Consider the following 27,630-nt stretch of genomic DNA (forward strand, 5'->3'; position numbering starts at 1 on the left):
CATCTTTTTGAGCAGTTAGACAGACAGACAGACAGACAGACGGATGGATAGATAGATAGATAGATAGATAGATAGATAGATAGATAGATAGATAGATCTGAAAGACACTATATAATGATAGATAGATAGATAGATAGATAGATAGATCTGAAAGACACTATATAATGATAGATAGATAGATAGATAGATAGATAGATAGATAGATAGATAGATAGATAGATAGATAGATAGATAGATCTGAAAGACACTATATAATGATAGATAGATAGATAGAGAAAGACAGCCCCTGGACACAGACAGTCAGACAGACAGTGAATGTCCAAAACACACACGTATATTATAGACGACAACACCACAATGCCTTAATCAGCCAACTCAGTCCCTTCTTTCTCTCTCCTTGACTCCTTCTGCCACCTCTACTCCTCTCCCCACAAGCTCCGTCTTCCTCCTCCCGACTCCTGCTCATCTACTGGAGTGAGGTGGCCCCTTTTATGCAGTACCCAGATGTGCTCCAGGTGCTCTGTGACGATCTTTCGGCGGCACTTCCTGGTGTGGCGGAAGTGCAGCCATTTAGGGTTCCATAATCATTTGGGTGCCCCCTGGTGGTGGCCCCGGTCCCCAACAGAGTTGAGCTTCACAGCTCCATTCCCATGGCCCCCATGCAGACCAGAGCGGCTGCCCTCTCGCGGTGGGGGGGGTTGACCCAGCACAGACTGACCCAGAGGCACGTGTAAAAATACAACACAGACTTTATTATCTTCAGCTGGAGGGCACGTCTCCCCCGTAATCCCTCCAGCCACAACACAGTCCCAAAAGCGCTTGATCTCAACAACATGACTCTCCACTTTGGCACCACCACTCCTCCCAGGCCACCTCGTCCTCTTCCTCCCGTTTCTGGCCCCAAGTGGTGGATACTGGTCCTTTTTATTGCCCACCTGGAAGTGCCCCAGGTGCTTGATCACCTGTTGTTAACTGGATTTCCGGGCGGGGCTGTAGAGGTGTCCATGCTGGCTCCGGGATCCCTGCAGCACGCCCTGGCGGTTACCCCAGATCCCCGCAGGGTTGTGGAGAACACCTTCTCCCATGGAACCATGCGGAAATCTGAGGCACCATCGTCAGCCAGGGAGGCTGCCACCAAGCATCCTGGGGGGGATACTGAGGAGCCTATGGCTGTTCCCCCGGAACATAAGTAGAAGGGGCGCCCCGGCCTGGCATGGGACCCGGCCTCCCGCCACTATACATACATATATATATATATATAGATAAATATTGGCATCTTTGAATCCTGCAGCTATTGTTGGTGTAATTTGGACACAATTTTTCATTTCTTTCCCTAACAATATGCATTCTGACAAGAGTGAGATCTGCCCTTCAACACGATATGTGGGCCAGGGGTCTTCAATAATGGATATGGACGCTCATTTAAAAAAGCAGAGAAAATGAATCTCGTTTTTTGTGCTACGTCAGAGACGTATAACATGACATATTGCTTGTCGATATTTTCATAATTATTTTATTCCTGCCACATTTATAGCATTAGGAGATACGAGTGACCTTCAAAGTGCATTATTTTTGGGTATGAATGTTACAGATCTTTGCATCATCATCATCATATCATCTTCTTCTGTAATGTAGGCACGCAACACCACTAAATCTCCAGCTGGGGAAATTCTGAAGGAGAAACGTCTGACTTTTGTTTCGGGAGGGTAGAACGTGAATCTTGAAGTGAAGGATGGCAGCGCTATGGCCAGTTAAAGCAGCAGAAGGGTTAAACGGGGCATCTTTTCGGGGTCCCAGCTCATTCGGCCCTCCATTCCCAGCTACTTTTTCATCTGGACACCCAGCACACCTCACATCCACGCTTGACTTGACTGGTGCAGCTCAGTTTTCAAATCATTTTCCGGACCGTTTCCTTTGCATTTGTGCCCCCCTGACCCCACCCCACCCCATCCTGGTGCTTCTCTATCCAGCCCCGCTGGCAGAAGTCCATGCCCTCTGGAGAAGAGCACAGCTTTGAAGAGTCTGCAGTCAACCTTCATGCACCCTCCGGCTGTGTACCGAGACCTCAACTATCTCGTAACGCCATCTCCCCTTGCACGTTTCTCCTTGGCGCGTCTAACTTACGCCAGGACCACCCACACTGCCTAACCCAAGGCTTTGTTTGCTCTTCAACTTTTCGTTTTTTTTAGTCTCACTAACCAGATTGAGGTCCTCCAGGTGCTCCTTTTCTTGCTGCAGCGCGGTGAAGGCCTGGTCCCGTCGAGACAGCTCCTCCGACAGCTTCCGCACGTTGACTTCGGAGCACTGCAAGCACAAATGGAGAGCCGGAACAGCACATGAGAAAGGAGCACAAAGCCCACCAGAAGGAAAAAGGGGTCTTTGCTCTCGTACACATTTCACCAAAGCACAAACCAACAATCGGACACTTTCCCATAATGAAGTTGATTATCGGGGGGGATTTGGTAAACGCCAGGCGGCACTCAGTTCCCAGAAGGAATGCCTTCCATGTGAAATTGTACACAGGACATGAGCTAGACCCCTCAGGTGTAAATGGTCACAATTGTCACACGTCCCGCGGAACTTGTGACTCGACGCTTCGCCACCCTCGGGCGAGTAGAACAACCGGACCACACAGTGCCCCTCGTCATCGCCTGACAAACCTCACAAGCACACGGGTGTTTCCTCTGCTCTGATGGGCACCACTGGTTTTCTTAACGGAGTTCAAGCGCTTAGAGCTTCACGAGCCAAACGCAGCCACACTTTACTTCTTCAGCCTCAGCATCCATATTCGACTTTACATGTACGCATACAGCATGCAGAGTTTGAGGGGCCCTACTATGTTGACCCCTAAACCAGAGTTTGAGGGGCCCCACTATGTTGACACCCTAGAGTTTGAGGGGCCCCACTATGTTGACCCCTAGTGTCTGAGGGGCCCCACTATGTTGACCCCCTAGAGTTTGAGGGGCCCCACTATGTTGACCCATTAAACCAGAGCTGACCCCCTAGAGTTTTAGAAGCCCCACTATGTTGAACCCCTTAACCAGAACTTTAGGGACCCACTGACTCAGCGTTTCTCAACCTTTCTGGTGTCGTGGCCCACCTCTACCAATGCAACTCGCCAAGTGCTGAACTGAGCGCGGTCATCAGATCTGGGGGGGAGGATTCCAGCTCAAACATCAGAGTGCCAGGGAATCGAGTGAGATTGTCTTAACTTTGAGATATCGAGCATGATTGAGGGAACAGTGACATCTCACAACCCACCGCGACCCACCACCAAACACGAGCAAACGTGGGTCGAGAAACACAGCACTAAATGGCATATCTTTTTAAGATAGCCTACCCGTGCCAAGACACATAGCTTCACACCTCCAGTCACAGGTCCCAGGATGACATCTGTCACTAACGCAGGTGCGTCAGAGGACCGCCTCACAGGCTCACTCCATGGGACACTACTGACAACAAACACTACCATCTCCTTTTCCACAGTACTGTGAGGGCCCCTTGTGGTCGGGCCACCAAAAAAACCTGGGCATCATTACTGGCACGAGCGAGCGACCCACCGGATGGAGCTCCGCCAGCACTGTGACCTTAGCTAACCAGCCCAGCAAACGTCATTTGTTTAACCTGGATACCCCACGTAACGGGAGGCGCTCGCCGAAGAGCGTTTCTTGTTTTGTCCTTTACTGTCTTCAGATAATTAATGGGGTGACCCGATAAGTGCCCCAAATTTTCTTGCTTAGTGGAACGGTCATTCCTGCACCCACCCACACATCGCAGGGCCCTGCATTGGGGGTCCGCAACCACAGAGGGGTCTGGCACTGGAAGTCCACCAGCCAGACTCTATTGGGGTCTTTAACTCTACTATATGGCCAAAATGCATGCGGAACTATAAAAGACCGGCGCACGAAAGTGGGACTGAATGGGGACTGAAGAGGAGAAGACGGTCCAATGTGACCTTATTTAGGACGATCACAGAGACACCGGTGACAATACAGACAGGAATGGAGGAGATATGCGTAAAGCAAAAGCCCCCTTCTACTCAGGCCCACATCCCCTGCGCGCTTACTCGGTGTGATCAGATCACTGACCTTAACATTCGGGAAAGTAAAGCCCCCTGTTGTGCTGCACGCCCACTGGAGACGTCATTTTGGGGGCTTTGATTTAAAACAACTGCAGGTCCGCGACCCTTGGCAGCCATTGCAGTGCAGATGGGCTTTGAAAGGGTGCAGTGGGAGAGGTGGGCTGAGGAGTTTAGCCTCGCGTAGGGGGAGTTCTTTGCCTCTCTTCTGTTTCATGTCACGAACATCCCCCCTTAGAGCAGCCCACTTGCTACTATCAGGGTTTGGTGAAAAGCGGCGTTCACAAGCAAAGTTTAAAGGTCTCACATCTGCAGTATTTTCTGTATACTCGACAGCAGCCAACCTAAGGCGGGAATCTGCAACTTGTGATTTATAAGGTGATCCTGTTGGGAATCACAATCGAGCTTTTCACAGAGCTTCTCTTCTTCTAAATTTCGAACTACTATAGTAACTCTTGGGTTGTTACTGCACGTAACGGGCGATTCTCCAGTTACTGAATTCTGGTGACCCTTGGTCATCTGCTCTCCTTCGTTTTCCATTGAACCCTTTTCATGGGGCCTGTTAAATCTAGTCCTGTCTGTGCATTTGTAAAGCTCATAAATATTAAGGTAAAGGCATAGTGTACCCAGCCGTCCATCCATTAAGTTAACCCGCTTATCCAGGGCAGGGTTTCAGGGCAGCTGGCACCTTTGGGGGCAAAGCAGGAACAACATGTAGACAGGGTGCCAGTCCATCACACTTAGGGCCCAGATAGAAACTCCAGTTCACCTAACATGGAGGTCTTTGAGCTGTGGGGGGAAACCAAAGCATATATACAGCATATACACACCCATCTAAGATGGATTGAAATCTAACTTTACAGTGCACATCTATGTTGTAATAGAATGTATTGCATTTTTCATTCCAACAGTTTGCGTGTCATCTTATATGAAACTAGCCAACCCGCCGCGTAGCATACGCCACATAATTATCAACGTGAACAGTCAACGTGGCTCACAGATGCATGTGGACTGTAGCACAGACCAAAGCGAGTGAGGATGTGTTTGGTGACGTGTTGGGGGCGGGCCCATGAGCAAGCAGTGCGCATGACTCAAGAGTGACGGTGGACGCGGGAGGAGGGTTAGAGTTGGTGGGCGGGGCTCTGTCGTGCGTATCCCATGATGCGGGAGGAGGGTTAGAGTTGACGGGCGGGGCTCTGTCATGCGTATCCCATGATGCGGGAGGAGGGTTAGAGTTGACGGGCGGGGCTCTGTCATGCGTATCCCATGGTATTTCATGGTCTTACAGATGGCAGGCGGGACTCTGTTAGAGTTGGCGGGCGTGGCTCTCTGTCTTGCATGAGTCTTGCGTGCCCTTAGTGAATTATATATATAGACTAGCAAAATACCCACGCTTCGCAGCAGCGAAGTACTGCCTTAAAATTTTTATTAAGAAGAAAATTAAACCTTTTTAAACTGAGGGAAAATATCCCAATAATTATTTGTTAAGGATCTCTTTGTATACCACGTTGTGAGTTCGGCCCTCCGGTTGTAATCTGACCAAGCTGTGCGCTGAGCTTACTCTTGAGCATGTAACATACAGTCGGCCATGTGAACAGTAATCTTGTCTCAGATCTCACAGCTTGGATTGCTGCTGTCATAATCGGTTTGAGTTTCATGGTTTGTTTCAATGACGACAGTATTTGTAGGACTTGTATTGAAGTGACATTTGGCATCTGTCAAGCCTTGTAAGTATACAACCAGTTTCATCGATAATCCAGCTTTTGAGAGTTTAAACATTCATAAACATCAAAGTGTCCACTACTCAAATCGTCACCTGTGAATCTAAGATGTTTAAGAGGCATTGGCGGTTGTCCAAAGGTGTAAAATATTTGGCCATTTCGGTACACTTGAAAGCGACAACTGAACAATTCAGCAGCAGCAATCAACTCACATGCAGATCCACAGGTGAAGGGCTTAAGCATTTGACTCTTCTAGTGCTCCTGTGTAGTCTAATTATCTCCTGTACGTCATCAGTCCACACCTTGAACCTGTCCAGTCATTCAATACATAAGACACAATGGATATCAAGAGTGAGCCTGATATGGCCGTGCAATATGTAACACAGAGAATGGAAAAGGCAGGCGCCATCTCTGGGCATGGAAACCACTCGGTAAGTGACAGTTCTTTGATCGATGGTGATCACCTCGATAGACATGTTAATGGGGGCTGGAATGATAAAGGAAATGGGGACCTGAACAATAATCATAATAAACGAACAATAAAACAGCGGAGAAGCCGTGGATTAAATAAAAAGGCTGTAGTTATCAGCAAGGAGACGTGAATCCTGTGGTGAAGCAAGGAAGGGAATGTAGAGACCGGAGCGACAGACAGCCTTATATAGGCAGGCAGCCAACAACGTGGGAGGTGTTGAGATGGGGGACTCAACGCCGCCTCACACGGTGACCGAGCTGCAGGCTATGGACGTAAATATGTACGTAAGTAGGATTCAGTTAGCGTTGGGAACCTGCGTACCAAATTTCTTGAAGATGGGCCCATAAGTAACAAAGACCGTTGAAAAGTTCAATATGGCGGCCGAACTTACCACCACGTCTTACCACCGAAATAAGTACGTACATTGGTTTCGGTTAGCGCAGGGAAGCCGTCTACCAAATTTCGTGAAGAGGGGGCCATAAATAAGAAAGTTCAACATGGCGGACGTTGTCGACTGTTATGGACCGTTATGATTGTCATGTGTAGAAGTTTCGAAATGAAACCTGCCTAACTGTAAGTAATGTAAGGAAGCTGTAAGGAATAAGCCTGCCAAATTTCAGCCTTCTACCTACACGGGAAGTTGGAGAATTAGTGACGTGTGAGTGAGTGAGGGCTTTGCCTTTTATTAATATAGATGTCATATAAAACAGCCAAAACGACGAGATGGAAAATGCATTGCATTCTTCATTCCAACAGATGGCGCGTCACAAACCTCAGTACTGCACTTAGGAGCCTCCTATCAAATGTCATATAACAGAGCCATAGCAACGAGATGGAAAATGCACTGAAATGTATTATTATCATTATTTGTATTCCTACTACTACTACAACAAACAGCACAGTGTAAGTAGCAGGCAAAAAAGATCATTTTTGGATGGGATACGATTTCAGTTAATAAGATTAGGAGTAGGTCTAAAAGAAAAAAAAAATACAATAAAGCTTTCCAAAACACTTCAAGTAACTGATAGAAAGTGACAGGAGCCTGAAAGAAACACGGCGTCTGCACTGACATCAGACTTCCATTCCTGTAGCGGTCTGCGCGCGGCACAAAGACTAGTAATTTGAATCCAGACGGTGGCTTTTTTTATGTTTTTGTCCTCAAACAATTTGGCAGGGACTCCTCGACCGTATCTGCTTGCAGGTTTCAGCAAATCCAGCTCATAAAACTCAGATTTTCTGCTGACAAAACTGTTAAACGCGTGCAGACGAGTGACTGACTGAACCGCCGCCCGCTTGTCGTTTTGTTTCCTCGGCCCAATCAAACACCCGTCTGCCGTTTAGACTCGTCACCCGTTCACTCAACTCATTCATTAGCCGGTCACAGCGCGCTCCGACGTGGTGTGGACTGCAGGGGGCACACTTGAGCCACACTAACCCCAGGATGTATGACAAAGCCGGGTGATGCCCCATTAGCCTCCATTATAAAGTGCCACGGCTGCAGGCAAGCTATGCCAGAAAATGTACAGGAAACGCTTCACTATGGAACCCCGGGCTCTCTGACTCCGCTTGCCACTCTCACTCGGTTAACAGCGTGGGTGTGCGTGAGTGGACCCTGGAATACATGGCGCCCCCCCAACCCGGGTCAGTGAATCAGCCCACATGTGGTCTGGAGTATCACGTTTAGTCAAACACCCCACCTGCAATGCAGACACGGGGCAGCAGTGTCTTCTAATCCAGTGAAGCCTCCTGCCATTTTCTCCAATGCCAGTCCCGGTGGCGGCCCCTCCACACACCCCGCCCGGTACCCTAACGGCTGGACTCACCTGCTTCTCTTTCTCCACCGCAGTCAGGGTCGCCTCCAGCTCCTCGACGTCCTTCTCCAGGGTGCAGCACTCCTTCTCCAGCCGTCTTTTGTGAGCCGCCAGCTCGGCCGTGCAGCTCTCCTCCTCCTGCAGGCGACTGCTCAGGTCTGCCACCTGCGACTCCAGGTCCCGGTTCACCTTCGCCAGCTGTTTGCAGTGCTGCTCCGTCTCCAGGGGGCCTTCCTGCTCCTGCGGGGGCAAAGACAAGGACGACTGAGGACTTTGGTTCGGCTCCCCCAGGCTTTCCATGCCTTATCTGTCCACACTTAATTCGCCAATTTTGGATCCATTCCTGCCCTGTTTATCCGATGATCCTGATGCGCGTAAACAATAAAACATCAAGACGTGGGGTCTGCCAGAATGAAGGCAGGTCCTCCAAATCCTGAAAGAAAGCAGCGCAAAGGCAAAAGGCTCGCATTCACTCAGTGATCCAGTCAATTCACTAAAATGATAACTGTCTGCACTTCCAGTCTGACAGCCCACCCCATAATAACTGGAGCAGATCTTTAAAAGGCATTCAAAGACACTGGGATCATCTCCCAAGTATCCGAGTGCATACTTTTCCATAAATGTGCCTGGGTTGGCTTCACAGGCCCTGAAAGTGCGTTTCCAAACCGTCCAAACACTTTGTTGGTTCTTTCTTTTCTTTCTCTTTCATTTGCCTGGCTGGTGGCCACCAGACATGACTAAACCACCCGCCCTCAAACCCAAGTGACACACATGGCCTGACCATCTGGATTTGGGCAGGTACAGTCACAGGAAAAATAAAGACTTCTACCTGAGCCAAAAGAGAACAAAAAACTGTTAAAGACACAATGGAGGGGACGGGCTTTACGAACTGGGTGGGGGAGGGTAAACCATATCAGTAATGGCGGACCACACCCCAAAAAATCCCAGCAACCCCAATTCATTCTACGCTCATCAAAGACAACACACAGGGGCCTTTAGGTCTTTCCTGCAGAGAGCGGGCCGCCCACCCCAGATGGTCAAGTGCGCCCCCTGCACTGCGGGGTACTGATCAGGCTGACAGTTGGGGGCACAGAGGACGGTGAAGCGAAATTATTCATCTCTATGAAGATTAGACTTGACCTTGGAATGGCTCATACCCCCTAAGAAAACCCGCTGTGCACTGAAACAGCAGGAGCGGGCACAAGCACTTCAGGATCCAAGAGTGAAATTATAAAGGAATACGCAACCCCAAAATGAATCATTTTTGAATGAAGTTGCTCTACCCGGTGCAACAATGACTAAGAAAAAACAATAAAAAGAGTGTCACACACGGGGGCCATAGGAGACGGGCTCAAAAAATTAACGTTTGTCAGCTGAGCCAGGGGTTGGCACTGCCCAGTGATATTCCCTCTGCAGACCCCCGCCTCAGCCCACCATCCAATGATGTCACTTCTGCCTCATGCTGACATCATTTTCCCAGTTCCGCACCCTCACAAGATTCCCCGCCTCTTCCTGTCCATCACAATCTCAATCCGCCACCATCCTACTAGGGTTCAGCTCCGCTTTGCACTCGTGTCTGTAAAGACGTGTTTTTTTTTTCTTGCTTATTTTCAAGTATACGGGGGTGGCATTCCACACTCCTTTTATTACAGGGGACATTCGTCTATGGAGACCATCGCTCTCATCTTCCCCACCCGCTCATCTCCTGGGGTGGGTCGCAGGGGCAGCAGGTCAACCCAGAATCCTCAGCCCCAGTTACAGATTCCAACTCTTCCTGGGGAATTCCCAGACATTTCCAAGCCAGCCGAGAGATGTTAATCTCTTTGGCGTATCCGGAGTCTGCTGCAGGGTCTCCATCCAGAGGGATGTGCCCAGAGCACTTCTATGGGGGGCATCCTTAAGACCTGGCCAGACTACCTCAGCTGGCTCCTCTTCAGCTGCCGGACAGGCCACTCTACCCCGAGGTTCTCCCAAACAGCTGGGCTTCTAATCCTATCATGGAAAGTCAGCCCCGTGAAGAGACCTCATTGCTGCTCTTTGCACTTGCAATCCGACTCTTCAATTCATTCTGGCGGTGGATTTGTGAAGAGTCTCTCTTGTGATGGACTGACCTCTTGTCCAGGGTTGACTGGTGGCTTTGATGATGATGATGATGATGCTGGGCTACCCTCCAGCTCCATATGTCCCTTAAATTTGTCAAATGGCTGGATGGAGCTTCTTCTCCCTTAAAATGCCTAAGAGTGTCTCATTCGCACCTCATTCCTCACCTTCAATTAGTGACATCCTGCTTATTTTGGGGCTGGGCGCTTTATCTCCAAAATGGCCTCCTTTCTCTACTACAGTAAGGAAATGTGGTCAAGGAAATCTCCCATTTGTAATCCACTCATCCAGTTCTTAGGGTCGCATGTTAGCAACAAGAGGAGCACAGCAGAACTCAACCCTGGAGGGGGGCATCAAACAACTTACAAGGCACAGCCGAGCCCACCTTTACACCGATGTCACATTCTGCAGAGTCTAGAAGGAGAGGACATCACACTCGACGAATGCAGTTGTGGAGCTCGTCGCCCGAGGACGTCAGATTACGCTACGACGTCCCCGCAGAGTTTTACACTTCCAAACAGGACGTGGGCAAGAAACGAGGGCACGTCAAATGCCAAAAGTCAGGACGCTCGGTCACTGTCCTTTAAAATCGCTAACTGAAAATCAAATCTATTGAGCCAAACTGTAAGAGGACAGGGGCGCAGAAGTGGGGACAACGTAGTTAAGGTCCAAACCCCTGACTTTTGCCCAAACTAGAAACGCTGTCCAAAATCGAAAACCTGGAACTGAAGCAAAAGGAATTTTAAACCGGAAAGTCGAGGATAACATCTGGATATCCTGGAAATGGCCAAGCTGACCAGTCGCAGTGCAGTCTGGGGAATGATGGGTAATGTCATCATGGAGGCACTAGACGGCACCCATAGAGAAACAAAGGTGGCACAGCAGCAAAACACCGTAAAGACAATGGGCTTCAACTGCAAAACCTAACATTATATTCAAAGCCCCCTAATCAGACATACAGATTGCTGAAATCTAAACAGGGATGGTCAAAAAAAAAAAAAGTATAAAACACTACCCATCGTAACACCAGGAAGTATTTCACAAGCGTGATCCGCAATCTCGGATGGTCTAGAAATGCACACGCTGGACTTCATGCAGTCACTCCAGTGACGTCACACGTGTCCCCCTCCAATCACTTTGGATTTTATTGTCTGCCCGTGTCTTGCACTTTGTGTAATACACGTGTACAACGACAATAAAGTTGAATTGATTTGCCAGGGTGTGGTGACTACCAAAGTGGATGTTCAGAAATGACGACGCCTGTGACAAAACAGAGATGGCGTTGTGACATAACGCTAAAGCTGCAATGCTAAAGTTTGTCATCGTGATCAAGAGAAAAAACAAAAGTCGTATTCAAGACCCTTAAGTACAAAAACTTCCCAATGGACAGAATCATTAAAGGAAATAGGTAGACAGAACGACGAGTGCTATACGGGATGGGGGTCTCCAGCTTTCCCATTCACGTGCTGTGCTAATGTGGTAGAGCTGAAGTGTTTCAGACACACACTCTGGATGGTTGACTGGTCTCCTCCTGCGTATAAAATTTCAAAAGACGAAAAACTGACAACACACACAGCCTCAGGTAACTCATTGAGCACGCCGAGACCACCCCAGGGACCGCCACAGCACATTTGTTCAGACGTTTTACAGACGTCATCCTGATTGAGCATTCAGGATGTTTCTGTCACATGTCATATCAGAGAGATCCATCCATCCATCCATCTCCTAACCCAGGGCAGGGTCACGAGGAAGCTGGAGCCCACCCCAGCAAGTACTGGGTTCAAGGCGGGAACAAACCAGGACTCCCAGACCACCACTCCATCACACACACACACAGCGGGGCCAGTTCACCTGACCTACACGTCTTTGAACTGTGAACTCGTGTCACGAACACTTTATTAGACTCCATCACGGCCAGAAATCAAAAGAGACAGAAGATGGAAAGCCCCTGGGGGGATTCGTCGTCTCTCGTTTTACGAGTGATTTTCTCAGAACAAGTTTGGTGTATGAAGTGATGCCAATTGGGGGGGTTTCTCAGGATCCCTAAAGGACCATCCACACCGGGGCTTCAGGGAGAACCCTTGTGGTACCCGTTATGGATCCAAAGACATAAACAGCCATGAACAGATGAGATGAGATTTGTGAAACACCCCTGGGGTCTCCCTGCATACAGGAACGGCAATCGAGTTTGGGTGGTCCTGGCCTGCGATGCGTGACATATTCATGTTTGTCCTCATATCTGGAACCATAAAGCCCAAAGAACCGACTTCATAGGCAAAGAACTCTCCTCAGGATTTAGGGTCTTTCTGGGACCCTTTTTCTTTTTTTTCACAGCAGCTAGTAAAGTGCCGTTTCAGAACCTCTATTGCTGAGGGTGTAGTGGGTGTGCCCCATCTCTGGTTAAGGGGGGGCTCAAAGATGGATGGATGGACTAAGGGGTGATCACATCATGGAGAATGCCAGTTAGTGCCAGCTGCAAAGAAGGCTCAGTTCCTGTAGCGTCACATCGATTTTCATTCCTGCTAACTTCTTAATTAGGAGCCATTTATTAGAGCGTCAATCCATCCACATATTTCCAAAAGCCACTTTGGTCTGAGCTGGGGTAGACATGGCTTGAGCCCACCTGAGCAAGCACAGGGCACAAGGCAGGAAAAACACCCGGACAGGGTGCCAGTCGACCACGGGGCAGTTGATCATCTGCAGTCCACATAACCTGCATGTCTATGGAATGTGGGAAGAACCCCTGGTGGACACGGGGAGAACACGCAAACTCCATGTAGGGAGGTGAACCCTGATTTGCTTACTGCGAGGCAGCAGTGCCACCACACTGTGCTAACTCACTGACCCTGATGGAACACGCCATATCCTTTTCTAATCTATTACCAATAATTAATAAAATAACAGTGGGAGGTCGAACTTTTAGTTACAAGGCCCCTAAACTGTGGGGTGGTCTGCCTGCTACTATAAGTGATGCCCCTTCAGGCTCAGCTTTCAAACCCCGGCTGAAGACTCACCATTTCAGTTTAGCACACCCTGACTAGAGCTGCTGATTTACTGTACAGACTGCGTCTCCGTTGTCAGTCATCAGCACTAAAGCATAAGTAACATGATAGTTAGAATTTGATACTAACCCTCACCTATTCTGTTTCTCTTCTCTGTACTCAAATGTGGCACTCGTGCCAATGCCCACCCGCCAAGTTGTTGTGCCTACCTAAGGTTAAGTCATCCCTGATGGAGGATCACAAAAATCGTGGGGTAGAGGGGTCCTTTCATCAGATTGGCTGACTCAGCTGTGGAATGGCCAATTGTGTGAGGCAGCTTGATGGCTGAGGTCTCGATGACTCTGAACAAATCCAAATCATATTATGGGATATCATCTACTGTTAAATTCTGCTCCGTACTTGTAAATTTTTATTTTTATACTGTATTGAGGATTTGTTCTGTTCTGTGTATTGTATTGACCCCCTTTCTTTTTGACACCCACTGCACGCCCAACCTGCCTGGTCTTCCATTTTTTTTTCCCTATAAGGGTTTTTTGGGAGTTTTTTCTTGTCTTCTTTGAAAGTCAAGGCTGTGGGGCTGGCAAGAGGCACCTCCTGTGAAAGCCCATTGCGGCATTCCTTGTGTGATTTTGGGCTCTACAAAAATAAATTGTATTGTACTTAATCCAGCCTAGGGGCTGTGGGATGATTAGGGGACTCTGGAGCGTCAGGCTTAAGGCGTAACATCGCAGGGGCAACTCACACATACAGGCACACACATAGGGCCCAATTTAGCACCACCAAATCATGTAACACGCATGTGTTTGGGCTGTGGCAGGAACCCCATATGCACACGGAGAAAACTCGCAAACTCCACGCATGAAGATGAACCCCCCAAATCTCACCACTGCGCCACCTTGCTGCCCCTGTTGGAACATTTTTAGCAGAACTTCGCTCCACTTGCTTTTCGGGGTTCAGATTTCCCAATTGCTTAATTAAATTTCAAATAACTGCTATTTAAAATCTTGATTGCGTTTTGTTTTTCTTAACCCGCCACCAATTAACGGAGAAATTTAAAAACGGCCAACAGCGGGCTGAAGGCAACGCGCGCCTTCGCAGTTTAAACGGCACCTGTGGAAATAAGCAAAAGAGAAGAAAAAAAAAAAAAGGCGAAGAAATAAGAAGTACAAAGCGACCCTTCATGATGTCCTCTCCGCAAGCAAATGTTCTCGTGTGAATCTCGTAAATGACGTTTCCACGAAATTATCAGTAATGCCTTAAAAATAAACGGAACCAGTGAGTCTAACGCTCCTGCCCAACTCACGCGCTTCTTACCTCCGAGTCGTTCCTTCGGCAAGTCGATCGTGTTTTTACGCTCTCGAGTGCAGCGCGGCCGTTTTTAATTTCCACGACTAGACGTCGTTTTCCCTGCGGCGCATGCGCCTTGTCGAGGGGGACGACTTAACGCGGCTCTTCCATGCAGTCCACGCGCGGAACGGAAACCGACGAGCTTCACCTCGGGGCACCTGTGCCGGTGCCGCTGCTCACTGAGCGCACCGCCACGGCGTGACAAGCGCAGACTCGAGTCCTTGATGTCTGCCTGCTCATTCATTCCAGCACCATACATACACATGCGGACGGCAGGTATATATATATATAGGTATATATATACGTACTCCGTCGAGCCGCTCCTCGAGGGTCATGCTAAAGTTGTCCCAATCCAGCTCCTCGGGCTCCGGTTCAGGCTCCAGCAGACGCGGGTCCGCCTCCGAACCGTCCGACAGGGACCGCGATCTCCGTAAGCGCAGCATTTGTCGTGGCGCCACAGGCCGGTGGGGGCGCTCGTGAGCTCTGACGGCGACTCGGCCTCCTTCTTCTTCCTCCTCCTCTTCTGCGGAGCGCAGGTGTTCGCCGTCGTCTCAGGTGTGGTGTGACGGGAGCGCTGCGCTGCGCCTTTCTCTCCTTCAGACCCCACGCCTTGCTATGCACAGAATCGGGGACGAGCGTTGAGTTTGGGAATCGAAAACGACTTCTTAAATAAACGAATGAGCGCGTAGGGTTTCAAAGTCGGCGAATTCCTTAAAATGTTTCCGTGAAGAGGTTGGGAGCCCAAAAATCCATCTTTAGTGCGATGGCGTCCCTATGAATTGGGCAAAATGTGCAGAATTTATACCACGTGCACCTGTACTTAGGTGTTTTATACCCCAAGTCCCATCTGCTTTGACGAAGTGGAAAGAGTGAGAGCCACGCTCGGTGCTCCCCAGCAGTTTAAGGCTCCCACCTTAGTCCTCCTACTGTTGTTTTAGGTAATGGTTTAGCCCACACGCATTAACTAACTATTCCAGATGGTGGACACCGTCTTAATAGAAGGCAAGGTGTCCCACCTGTGTAAGGTCACTTTGTGTCCTCAAATCTGCTGAATCCAGCTCAGGACTGGGTGCCATCAGGCAGATGGACAGCACACTGGTCTGAGCAGGTGACATTTAATGTCAGTAAATGATACGGATTACATGTCAGGAGTGAAACTGGTGGTTCTGAATACACATTGGGTGGTCTGGAACTTGAAATGAACTCCTTATGAGGAGGACCGTGGAGTCTTAGTGAGTTCATCCAGGCAGTGGACAGAAGCAATTAGGAACTCTAATAGGTGGTTGGGTTATATAGCGCCTGACGTGCTCAAGTTATATACAACACTAGTCATGCCTCATCTGGACTGCTGTATTCAGTGATGGTCTCCATATTACAAAAGGGACAAAGTATCGCTGGAGGAAGTCCAGACAGGGGTGACTCAGCTGACTGAGGGGGTCTCAGCTATGAAGAGGGGACTGGGGGAGTTGACCCTTCTCAGGTTAAGCAAAGCGAGATTAAAAGGGGACGCAACTGAAGGGTTTAAAGTTGTTTAAGGAATTAGGACAGCAGATCCCAGATGGTACCTTAAAATAAATTCTTCAAGAAGAACATCGGGACAAAAGCAGCAAGAGGCCATGGAATTAGGAAACGGCAACTAATCGAGACACTGGCCGGAGCCAAACACCGAGTCTGATAGCCTGAGTGAGATGGTCATCTGTCCACTCATTGTTAGCGGACGGCCAGTAAAAAGCAGAGAAAGAAACCATTAAAAAAAAAAAAAAGAGTGCAAGTGAGTTAAAATTCAGGCAAAAGATGCCTGGGCCTTTAGTGGCCTTAACTGGTGACAAACTGAGTAAATGGGCTGAAAGGAGAATCTGGTCGGAAACCGGAGGTTGACAGAATATCATTGTATTTTATATCTTGACTAAGGATGGAGAACTCAGAGTCCGCCTTCTTTGAGTTGCACTGTTGCTTTACAGGTTTGTCACTCATGTGACACATTGGAGAGCACATTTGTCATTACTCAGCAGCACAGCACGTTACATGCCAAAGAGTCCTCTTCTCCAGAGCCCACCTACAAGTGCTGTTTCTGGGAACATCGGGGTAAATGAGTTATGATAAGAATCCTTTTATACCATTTAACAGACAGACTGCTAGATATTAAAGGCATTATATAATAGACAGATAAATAGATATAGGTATGAAAGGCACTATATAATAGACAGATGTGAAAGGTACTATATAATGGATGGATGGACAGATAGATATGAAAAGCATTCTATAATAAATAGATATATAGATATGAGAGGCACTACATAATGGATAGATATGAAAAACATTATACAGTATAATAGATGTGAAAGGTACTATATTATGGATGGATGGATGGACAGATGGATGAAAGGCACTACATAATAGATAGATAGATATGAAAGGCACTATACAATAGACAGATGTGAAAGGTACTATATGATGGATGGATAGATAGATATGAAAGGCGCTATATAATAAATAGATACAATCATGGCCAAAATTAATCGGCACCCCTGGAATTTTCCTAGAAAATGCACCATTTCTCCCAGAAAATTGTTGCAATTCCAAATGTTTTGGTATCCACACGTTTATTTCCTTTATGTGCATTGGAACAACACAAAAAAACAGAAAAAAAGCCAAATCTGACATCATGTCGCACAGAACTCAAAAACCGGGATGGACAAAATTATTGGCACCTTTTCCAAATTGTGGGTAAATCATTTTATTTCAAGCATATGACGCTCGTTTGAACTCACCTGTGGCAAGAAACTGGTGCCGGCAATATGGCAATCACACCTGAAGCCAGTTAAAATGGAGAAAAGTTGACTTAACCTTTGTGTTGTGTACCTGAGTGGGCCACACTAAGCATGAAGAACAGAAAGAAGAGCAGAGAGTTGTCTGAGAACTCGAGAACAAAAATTGTGGAAAAATATCACCAATCTCAAGGCTACAAGCCCATCTCCAGAGATCTTCATGTTCTTTTGTCCACTGTGCGCAACATAATCAGGAAGTCCACGACACATGGCACTGCAGATAATCTCCCTGGACGTGGACGGAAGAGAAAAATTAATAAAAGACGAAGGATAGTCCGAATATTCAAGCTGTTCTGCAGACTCGGGGTGCAACAGTGCCAGCTCGAACTATCCATCGACATCTGAACGAAATGAAATGCTATGGCAGGAGAACCAGGAGGACCCCACTGCTGACACAGAAACATAAAAAAGCCAGACTGGAGTTTGCCAAAATGTACTTGAGGAAGCCAAAATTCTTCTGGGCAAACGTCTTGTGGACAGATGAGACCAAGGTAGAGCTTTTTGGTAAAGCTCATCATTCTATTCTTTACAAAAAAACGAAATGAGACCTACGAAAAGAAGAAGAACACAGTGCCTACAGTCCAACATGGTGGCGGTTCTAAGATGTTTTGGGGATGCCTTGACTGTGTGCAAGGCATCATGAAATCTGAAGACTACCAACAGATATTGGGGCGCAATGCAGGGCCCAGTGTCAGAAAGCTGGGTCTGCGTCAGAGGTCGTGGGTATTCCAGCAGGACAAAGACCCCAAACATACCTCTGAAAGCACCCAGAAATGGTTGAAGACAAAGTGCTGGAGAGTTCCGAAGTGGCCAGCAGTGAGTCCGGATCTAAATCCGGTTGAACACTTATGGGGAGATCTCAAAATTGCTGTTGGGAGAAGGCGCCCTTCAAATCTCACAGACCTTGAGCAGTTTGCAAACGAAGAGGGGTCGGAAATTCCAGTTGAGAGGTCTAACAAGCTTGTTGATGGTTATAGCAAGCGCTTGATTTCAGTTATTTTTTCCAAAGGGCGTGCAACCAAATATTAAGTTGAGGGTGCCAATAATTTTGTCCATCCCGGTTTTTGATTTCTGTGTGACATGATGTCAGATTTAGCTTTTTTTCTCTGTTTTTTTGTGTTGTTCCAATGCACATAACTGCTGAAGGCCTGTGCGTTGGAGCTGGGGAGTCCTCTACAGCGCATCTTCAACCTGAGCCTGGAACAGGGGAGAGTCCCGAGGCTTTGGAAAACATCTTGTATCACCCCAGTCCCAAAGGTATCACGTCCTAGTGAGCTGAATGACTTCTGGCCTGTCGCTCTGACGTCACATGTGATGAAGACCATGGAGCGGCTGCTGCTTCACCACCTGAGGCCACAGGTCCGCCACGCCCTCGACCCTCTGCAGTTCGCATACCAGGAGAAGGTGGGAGCGGAGGATGCCATCATCTATATGCTACACCGATCCCTCTCCCATTTGGACAGAGGCAGTGGTGCTGTAAGAATTATGTTTTTGGACTTCTCTAGTGCCTTCAACACCATCCAACCTCTGCTCCTCAGGAACAAGCTGACTGAGATGGGAGTAGATTCACACCTGGTGGCATGGATCGTGGACTATCTTACAGACAGACCTCAGTATGTGCGTCTTGGGAACTGCAGGTCTGACATTGTGTGCAGCAATACAGGGGCACCTGAACTTTCTCCGGTCCTGTTCAATCTATATACATCAGACTTCCAATATGACTCGGAGTCCTGCCGCGTGCAAAAGTTCGCTGATGACACTGCTATGGTGGGCTGCATCAGGTGTGGGCAGGAGGAGGAGTACAGAAAGTTAATCAAAGACTTTGTTAAATGGTGCGACTCAAACCACTTACACCTTTAACACCAGCAAGACCAAGGAGCTGGTGGTGGATTTTAGGAGGCCCAGGCCCCTCATGGACTCCGTGATCATCAGAGGTGACTGTGCAGAGGGTGCAGACCTTTAAATATCTGGGAGTGCAGCTGGATGACAAATTGGACTGGACTGCCAATACTGATGCTCTATGTAAGAAAGGTCAAAGCTGACTATACTTTCTGAGAAGGTTGGCATCCTTCAACATCAGCAGTAAGATGCTGCAGATGTTCTACCAGACGGTTGTGGCGAGTGCCCTCTTCTACGCGCTGGTGTGGCAGCATAAAGATGAAAGACGCCTCACGCCTGGACAAACTTGTTAAGAAGGCAGGTTCTATTGTAGGATTAAAGTTGGACAGTTTAACATCTGTGGCAGAGCGACGGGCACTAAGCAAACTCCTGTCAATCATGAAGAATCCACTGCAGTCACTGAACAGGATCATCTCCAGGCAGAGGAGTAGCTTCAGTGAAAGACTTTTGTCACCGTCCTGCTCCACTGACAGACTGAGGAGATCGTTCCTCCCCCACACTATGCGACTCTTCAATTCCACCCGGGGGAGTAAATGTGAACATTAATTTTATTTTAATTCTTTTCATTTTTATTACTATTTAATTTAATATTGTTTTTTTGTATCAGTATACTGCTGCTGGATTATGTGAATTTCCCCTTGGGATTAATAAAGTATCTATCTATCTATCTATCTAAAGGAAATAAACATGTGTATACCAAAACATTTGGAATTGCAACAATTTTCTGGGAAAATTCCAGGGGTGCCGATAATTTCAGCCATGACTGTAGATAGATATGAAAGGCACTATATGATAGATGGATGAAAGGCACTACATAATGAATAGATATGAAAAGCACTATATAACAGACAGACAGATGTGAAAGGTACTATATGATGGATAGATAGATAGATAGATAGTAGATATGAAAGGCACTATATAATATATAGATATGAAATGGCCTAAATATTTGATAGATAGATAGATCATGCTGTACACTTACAGTCTGAGCACCTATGCTGTGGCATGTCAGTCAGATCGAACGTGCTTGAGCAGTCTGTCACGCATGTGCGCCTGGGGACCACCTTCCAGGCTCTGAGAAGGTAAGCAATACCACCTCGGGACAAGAGGGGGCACTGCTGTCTTCTCATCTCCGCCACAGTTCTTAGAAGACTTCCGAGGAGGGTCCCTCACCTCACCCTCAGCATCCATAGTAGGCTCCATCCCTCCTGTCCGAGACACCATACATATGGGCCGTCCCCAGAAAGAAGCATTCATTTTGGACGGTGAAGGAAGATCCCAGTGAAGTGGCTGCTGAGAGGCCCCCTGTAATTTAAGCACCGAGGGCACCAGCCGTTTTCATTTGTTATTCAATTAAACAGTTTTGCCGACTTGTCATGCCAGCCTTTCTTCTGACACCTTTGGTCTGATCCCCCCAGGTCACAGCACATATACGACTGGCCACTCAGTTGTGCAGTGCGAGTATTTGTGACCACGATTTCATAAAAGGCAACTTCTATGCATACCGTTAAGCCGCTCTTCTCCACCCGCTATGTTGGAATGCGTTTTGTATTTTTCTTCCAGGAAGGATAACCAATCATTGAATGACACATTGCAATGAGCAAGATCCAATCAGAGAACAGCCACAGAGTCAGCATAAGCTGACCAATCAGAGAGCGCCACTGTATTCAGAAATCTTCATTTTTAGCCGCCCACCCTGGGGCGCCACACTGGTTTTTTCAAAAGTGTTTGTTTTCATGGGTAGTGTGGATGAAAGGAGGAAACTTAGACAAATGTCATTGGTGTGTTGGGCCCGTAGACGGCCAGACAGATGAGTTAGCCATTGGATGAAGTAAAACAGCGGCTGTGTGACCTTCACCATCTTTAAACTGTAAGAGAGCGTTTGTGTTCAAAAGACGCCTTCAGGACGGGTCACAGTCATGGCACCTACAATACCCTGAAGAAAGAAGAGACCTCAGGGGGTCCGGGACAAAGGGCCGTCCATCGATGGGCAGAGTGCCCTGCTGAGCCCATTTCCTACTGCACGCCCCCAGTTTTCCACGTCAAGAGATTGTGCATCCATACGAGTTTTGCGGAGGATGGTCCATTATTGTAGATGTCGGGACCTGCACACGTGAAACAGCCCACCTCGGCCTGGATGGGCAGATCTCAATGCACCGAAGTGTTCAGGCCTGGACTTGAACATGAATTCTGACGCTGTTTCAGTTCCGACGTGACAGCCACCACTTTATCTACAGCTTTCATTCCTAAACATCGGCGCTAGTCAAAACACCAGGGGAGTGAAGGCAGCCCAGCGGACGGCGCGCATACGACTGCACGGCCAGATGCCTCCCCACATGGCACTCACCACAACTGACAACTTGCACCTCGATGATAGGAAGGAGGTAAGCAAAAGCCTCCATGGAGGTGAAGTCGGCAGTGCCAGCCTCCGCTTTGACCGAGGGTGCGGCCCTCAGAACTGGGGGGTTGAGGGGTGAGCAAAAAAAGTCCATAAGGAAGGGGAGGGAAGGAGCAAGCAGGAGAACAATCAAGGTAGGAAAGGGGGCCAGACCTGGGGGGGCTTGGGGGCTTACTACAGGTCCAGAGGTGTTGGATTAGTTTTTGTCACCGAGTATTTACCTGCTGCCTTCCATGTCTTCATTTTTCCATTTTATTGAAACCTCATTCTTCTGTACATTGGGGTCAGCACAAGAGCGCCCCCTCCAGTCACAGCACACTGCATTCATTGGCACCTTTTGGGCTTAAATAGGAAGGCATCAGACACGTCATCACTTCAAATGTGCACGACATACACTGTGATATGAAGAATCAGCATAGTGTGTCCAGTTCTGTTGCTTACTTGTTTATCTGTCATTTTTAACTGTTTGTTGTTTTATTGTTTTATGTATTCACTAAGACAGATTGAAATTTGACCAATCGACGTAGACTTCAGCGTTAACAAGTTATAACAGGCCATCTATTGGAATGCATTTTGCAATGCCTGTCGTAATAACATGTTGCATTGGTCATTCCAACAGATGGTACATCGCAAACGTTTGATGAAATGTATTGCTACAAATGATTGTGAGACACCATTTGTTAAAATGACAAATACAATGCAGATGTCTTTGTTATATGCCCTTTGGTATAGTATTCGTAAAAGCAATCTTAATGTTTGTGATGCGCCATCTGTTGGAATAAAAAATAGTGCATTTAATTACTTCAAATTTTTGTGAAGCACCACCTGTTGAAATGACAAATGCAATGCATGTCTCTATTATATGCCATTTGGTATGGGTTTTGAAAAAGCAGTGTTAATGTGTGTGATGCTCCACCTGTTGGAATGACATTATCACGACAAATGTTTGATGCACCATCTGTAGGAATGATATATGAAATGTATTTTATTACTATAAATGTTACTGATATGCCATCTGTTGGATTAACAAATGCAAGGCATGTTTCTGTTAAATGCCATTTGGCATAGGATTTGAAAAGGCAGTGTTATGTGTGTGATGCTAAAAACTACAAATGTTTGGGATGCACCATCTGTTGGAATGACATATGTAATGCATTTTATTACTATAAATGTCTGCAATGCACCATCTGTTAGAACAACATGCAATGCATTTTACTACTATAGATGTCAGTTATGCGCCATCTGTTGGAACGATATATGTAATGCTTTTTTATTACTATAAATGTTACTGATATGCCATCTGTTGGAAGAACAAATGCAATGCATGTTTCTGTTAAATGCCATTTGGCATAGGATTTGAAAAGGCAGTGTTATGTATGTGATGCTAAAAACAACAAATGCTTGTGATACGCCATTTGTTGGAATGACAAATGCAATGCATTTTTTTTACAGACTCACAGACAGACACAGGAACACTCATCCTTTTATTAATGTGGATTTAAGGACTTTCTCTTTTCTATTACTTACATGTATTATGTGGGTTTGTATTTATTTCATGAATTATTTTTTTTGTATTTCATTGTAATTAATTATTTACCCTTTGTCAGTCTTTCCATAACTACTACATGTTACAGAAATAAATGTCACTGTTGTTGTTATTTATGCTTTGTAATTCTTTTTTTTTTTTTACTTCTTAGTGTATAAAGTTTTCTGAGCTCCATGTTTTGCATGAAAATGTGCTTAGAAATACAAAATAACTGCTGTTGTTGACTCATCGGGACCTGCAGAGTTGATCACCTGTAGTGTCCCCGTGGTGTGGCCTGGCCTGTGAGTGAACGTCCTGTGCAGCTCACTGTCCCGGTGTCTGTGTGGACTTTGCTGTAATAAACTTCATTCCTCTGCACGATGTCTGGTCTTCTTGACATATTTTAGGTCTGGGGTCGACTCCACAGCGCCCCCCTCCAGTCACAACAGACTGCACTGATTGCCACCCTTTGGGCCTCAGATAAGGAGACCGCAGGCGCGTCAGCAGTTCCCGTGTGCGCACCGCTCTACACTGCGCAGGCCTCCATGATAAAGGAAGACTCGCCCCATGCTGTTTGAATCTCCTGTTCTCATGCAGATCACAGAATTTCTGACAGAACACAAGTTTATGATGACCAACGTTGGATAACAGCAAACAACATTGAAACATCCATGAACCAAAAAAAAACCAAATCTCATGTTCCTCGTGTTCCACACAATTCCGTGCTCTTAACGTCCCAAACTTGTGTCGTTTTACTAAACTATTGTTAAATAAATCACTTCCAGAAAACATGAGCTAAACCTTAATGCACTTTGATCTGAGGCCCAGCCTTTCCCCTCATTCATTGTTGGGGGGGTCCGGCATGGTAGCCGCTTTTTCATTGGCTAACATGCTGTGTTATGTGATATCGACATTGCGAGACAGCTACAACTTGTAAGTCTCACGAAGGACAGACACGTATCGTGGCCGGGTTGGAGGGTAACATCTGGGCACGCCAGGAGACCATAAAAGAAGGACAGCAGGAGCGGAGACATCGCCCTGCCAAAATGTCTTACAATCTTCATCCCTAATGGGGTCACCTCAGACATTCCACAGATGTGGAGAGTGACAGCCCAGGACAAGATGCCACTCCATCCCTGTGCCAACACACACACTCATGCGGAGCTCAGGATTCAAAGTCAGCATCCAGGAGGCTAATCACTGCACCACCCTGCCACCCTCAGATGGCTAAAATCCAAAGCGACTCAAAGGTAAAAGCACAGAAAAGAAAGGATAAAGAAGCCCCGTGACGGAGCCCTAAAGCAACGCATCAACTTCAATGAACAAAACAGATTGCAGGTCCCCAGCTAGAGGGGCTTTCAGGAGGCCACGACCAGCAGAGACGTTTGGTTTTGCTCCTTCACCCCGGGAGTTATTAGAAAATTAAATCTTTTGCCAGGTGAGCTTGTAGTAACCACTGGGATAATCATCTAGACGGGGGCACGAACAATGCGGAGGGTTTAGGAAGGGATTTATGAGGTCAAAGCTACACACATCTGGGCAGATTTTTATTATTCTTTTTTTTTTTTTTTTGCTTAATACAGAAATAAAACAAAAGTAACACAAGCGTCAACGAAACGGATCAGCAGTTAAAGCCTCACCTCCCCTTCTTTGTGTTACTTGGGAGAATTCCAAAGTGCTTCTCCATCATCCGCAGAGGACTTTATGAAACCAAGCCGGCGGCTTCGGACCCCCATCAGTGTTTTCATTAAAGTGGCACACACCACGTGGAAAAGGAGACGGCGCACTGAAATTATGGTACGTATGAGGACCTGCCAGGTGCTGGGGGGCATTCAGTGAGGGCACGTTGTGGGGTTTAGTGGCACCAAAAAAAAAAAAAAAACAGGGCACAACGTTGTGAGTGCGGGACGTCTCCACATCGCCACTACTCACACACTGGCTCTCTTTGTAGCGGCTCGCTCTCACTGCCCTCTCAAGTCCAAAGTTTCTTCTTCATCTTTGTAATTCTCGTCTGCCTGCTCTGCGGTGTTATGTCTGGAACTTCTCTAAAGGCGAAATAATCGACTTTCTCTCTATCAATCTATGATATAGTGCCTTTCATATCTATCCAACAATCCTTCTATCATTTATAAAGTGCCTTGCATACCTATATTATGCCTTTCACATCAATCTATCATTATATAGTGCCTTTCGTATCTATCTATTATATAGTGTCTTTCATGTCCATCATATATACTGTAATGCTTTTCATATGAATCTAGCATTTATATAGTGCCTTTCATATCAATTTATCATGTATATAGTGCCTTGAACATCTACTGTATATTATATTATGCCTTTCATATCTCTCTCTCTCCCTCTCCCTATCTATCAGGGTTTACATTTGCAGAAATCTGCTCTGGAAGAGCACCAGTCTGTCTCATCCTGCCTATTTGTTAATATATATGCCTCATGCTGCCTGTTGGTGCCATAAGGAGTGTTCTGCGAGACCCCCAAAAGGCACTGCGCCATTCACAGAGCTCCCGCAGCGTGACACTTAACCTCACACAAAGCCCTTCCTTTGTTCACACTGGCCTAATCTTTGTGATATTATAGCACCCCCTAAGCCAAGAACAATTCCCCATCTCACAATCTGGATAGCCTCTGAAATAATTAAAGTCATAAAACTCAGTCACTGTCACCATACCAATGTTGTTAAAGGGTTAGGGTCTCTCTCTCTCAGACCACCAGCACCGTCAGAACTGGTACTAAGCGCTCCAGCCATTTTATGTGCCAGGACTGCGATGGTTTCCTCACAGGGCACATCTTGGTCCCAGGTGGTAGTCCTACATTATTTCATAGAGATATTCTTTAATCTAGCATCCAGTCCAGGGATTGTTCCTGCCTTGTGTTCTGTGCTTGCCGGGTTAGGCTCTGGCTCCAGCCCTCCATCAGCGACCCTGCCCAGGTTAGACAATGACATGACATTTCCTACTGCAGTCACTGTCATCTTGCACAGGCATGCTCCGGTCATCTAGTGGCAACTATAGGCAAAGCCTTTAAACACATGCAATCAAGTGACAAGAACCGGACAGGCGTTGTGGGTCTCTACTGTACATTTAACCCTGCATGTGCTGAGGGACCCTCAATAGCACAAATGACGTGCTTTAACGGGCGTGCGCACTTTTACTTTTGGGGAGGGCAGCGCCCACTCTGAATCATCAGAGTTCGACTGTGATGGGGTCCCCCTCGGTGTCCTTAACTTTCATAAATGGCGCCCCTCAGATGACGACTCCCTAGGCGATTGCCAGTGTCGCCTAATGGATTGATCGGCTCTGTTTATGCGCATGCGCTTGTGACACCTGCTTGTCTATAGTAAAACACTCGGCTCGCCTTTGGACTTGTTGAGCAACAGTGCGGACCTGCGGCGCCGTGTTGTGCAGGATGAGCTGCGTCACGAATATGTGGGCTTAGGTCAAAACACACAGCCGATGCCGACCGCGCGCCGCAAGGTGGGTTCCTCTTAAAACATGGCCATCAACGGGGTCCAAAGTAACAGTCTCACCTGGCAGGTAGGAGGAGGAGGAGGAGGAGAAGGTGAGCGGCGAGCCGCTGTGACACGCGCGCACACGAGCACCATTTCAGCTCCATGCGCACGGCTCTCGTAAACGCGGATGCCTGACGTGCACGCTCTCTCTCTCTAGCTCACCCAATCGCACCTCAGTCACTTTCGCGTTCCGTTACAGACGGCGGGCGGGACACTCACCGCTCGTAATCGAACGCCCACTTGCTTTCGGTGCTGCTCGAGCACGGCGTTGTTCTCCTCAAACTCCGCGGTTCTCTGTCCGAGCTGCTCGTTCTGCTGCATGGCTTTTCGCGACTCTTCTTTCTCTCTCATGTCGGTTTCGAAGCAGTGCGGTAGAGGTTTAACCTGTGTGGGTGAAAGAAAAAAAAAAAAAAAGACCTCCGTCAGCCACACTCGTCTAGTCCGCTGCTGCCCCCCCGAATGAGGCCTCCCGGTGCTCCCAAAAACCAGAGCCCTGACGCAGCCCGGACTGCATAGGAGATGCTTCACAATGACAGACAAGTCCCTCGGCTTTGAGGAACATCCTGAATCAATTTCCATTTCAAGTTTGGGTGAACACTTTTCCGAGATTCTTTATCATACTTTTATATCAGGGGGTCTAAAAATTTGCAGTTGGATTATAGCAGCGGCGGCTAGGCTTCCTTTAAGGTGGCTTTAGAATGAAGAGTCCCGTAAAAGAGACCATTCATCTTTGAGGGTGGAGAGCCCTGTGGCTTTGGTTCTTGTCAACTTGACCAGGATCGTTTTCTCCATTTGGCGTCTTTGTCCTAAACAGTTGTGTGAAGAAATAGCATGGCATTCTATTAAGATGCCTCTCCTTGATTAGCGAGGGCTGCCATCATTTCTCCGCCTGCCATCCAAACGGGCAGGTAAGCGTCTCACTT

At 47.4% G+C, this 27,630-nt stretch overlaps 1 protein-coding gene across 3 annotated transcripts in view; it reads right to left on the bottom strand.

Moving 5' to 3' along the window:
- The window catches only part of LOC120517100 (putative uncharacterized protein MYH16), a 117,264-nt gene that overhangs the window by 69,886 nt on the left and 19,748 nt on the right, over positions 1-27,630 (bottom strand). For 2 of the 3 annotated variants that reach the window (XM_039739200.1, XM_039739199.1), the window contains 3 exons: positions 26,927-27,091; positions 8,095-8,322; positions 2,200-2,304 (listed from right to left, as the gene is read on the bottom strand). In XM_039739200.1, the coding sequence (XP_039595134.1) occupies positions 2,200-2,304; positions 8,095-8,322; positions 26,927-27,091 (498 nt within the window). Of the gene's footprint in view, positions 1-2,199; positions 2,305-8,094; positions 8,323-14,839; positions 15,075-26,926; positions 27,092-27,630 lie in introns of those variants that run through there. The other variant, XM_039739201.1, reaches the window with a different exon arrangement.

The sequence above is a fragment of the Polypterus senegalus genome, chromosome 17 (genome assembly GCF_016835505.1).
Source record: "Polypterus senegalus isolate Bchr_013 chromosome 17, ASM1683550v1, whole genome shotgun sequence".
In the NCBI taxonomy this organism is placed as follows: Eukaryota; Metazoa; Chordata; class Cladistia; order Polypteriformes; family Polypteridae; genus Polypterus; species Polypterus senegalus.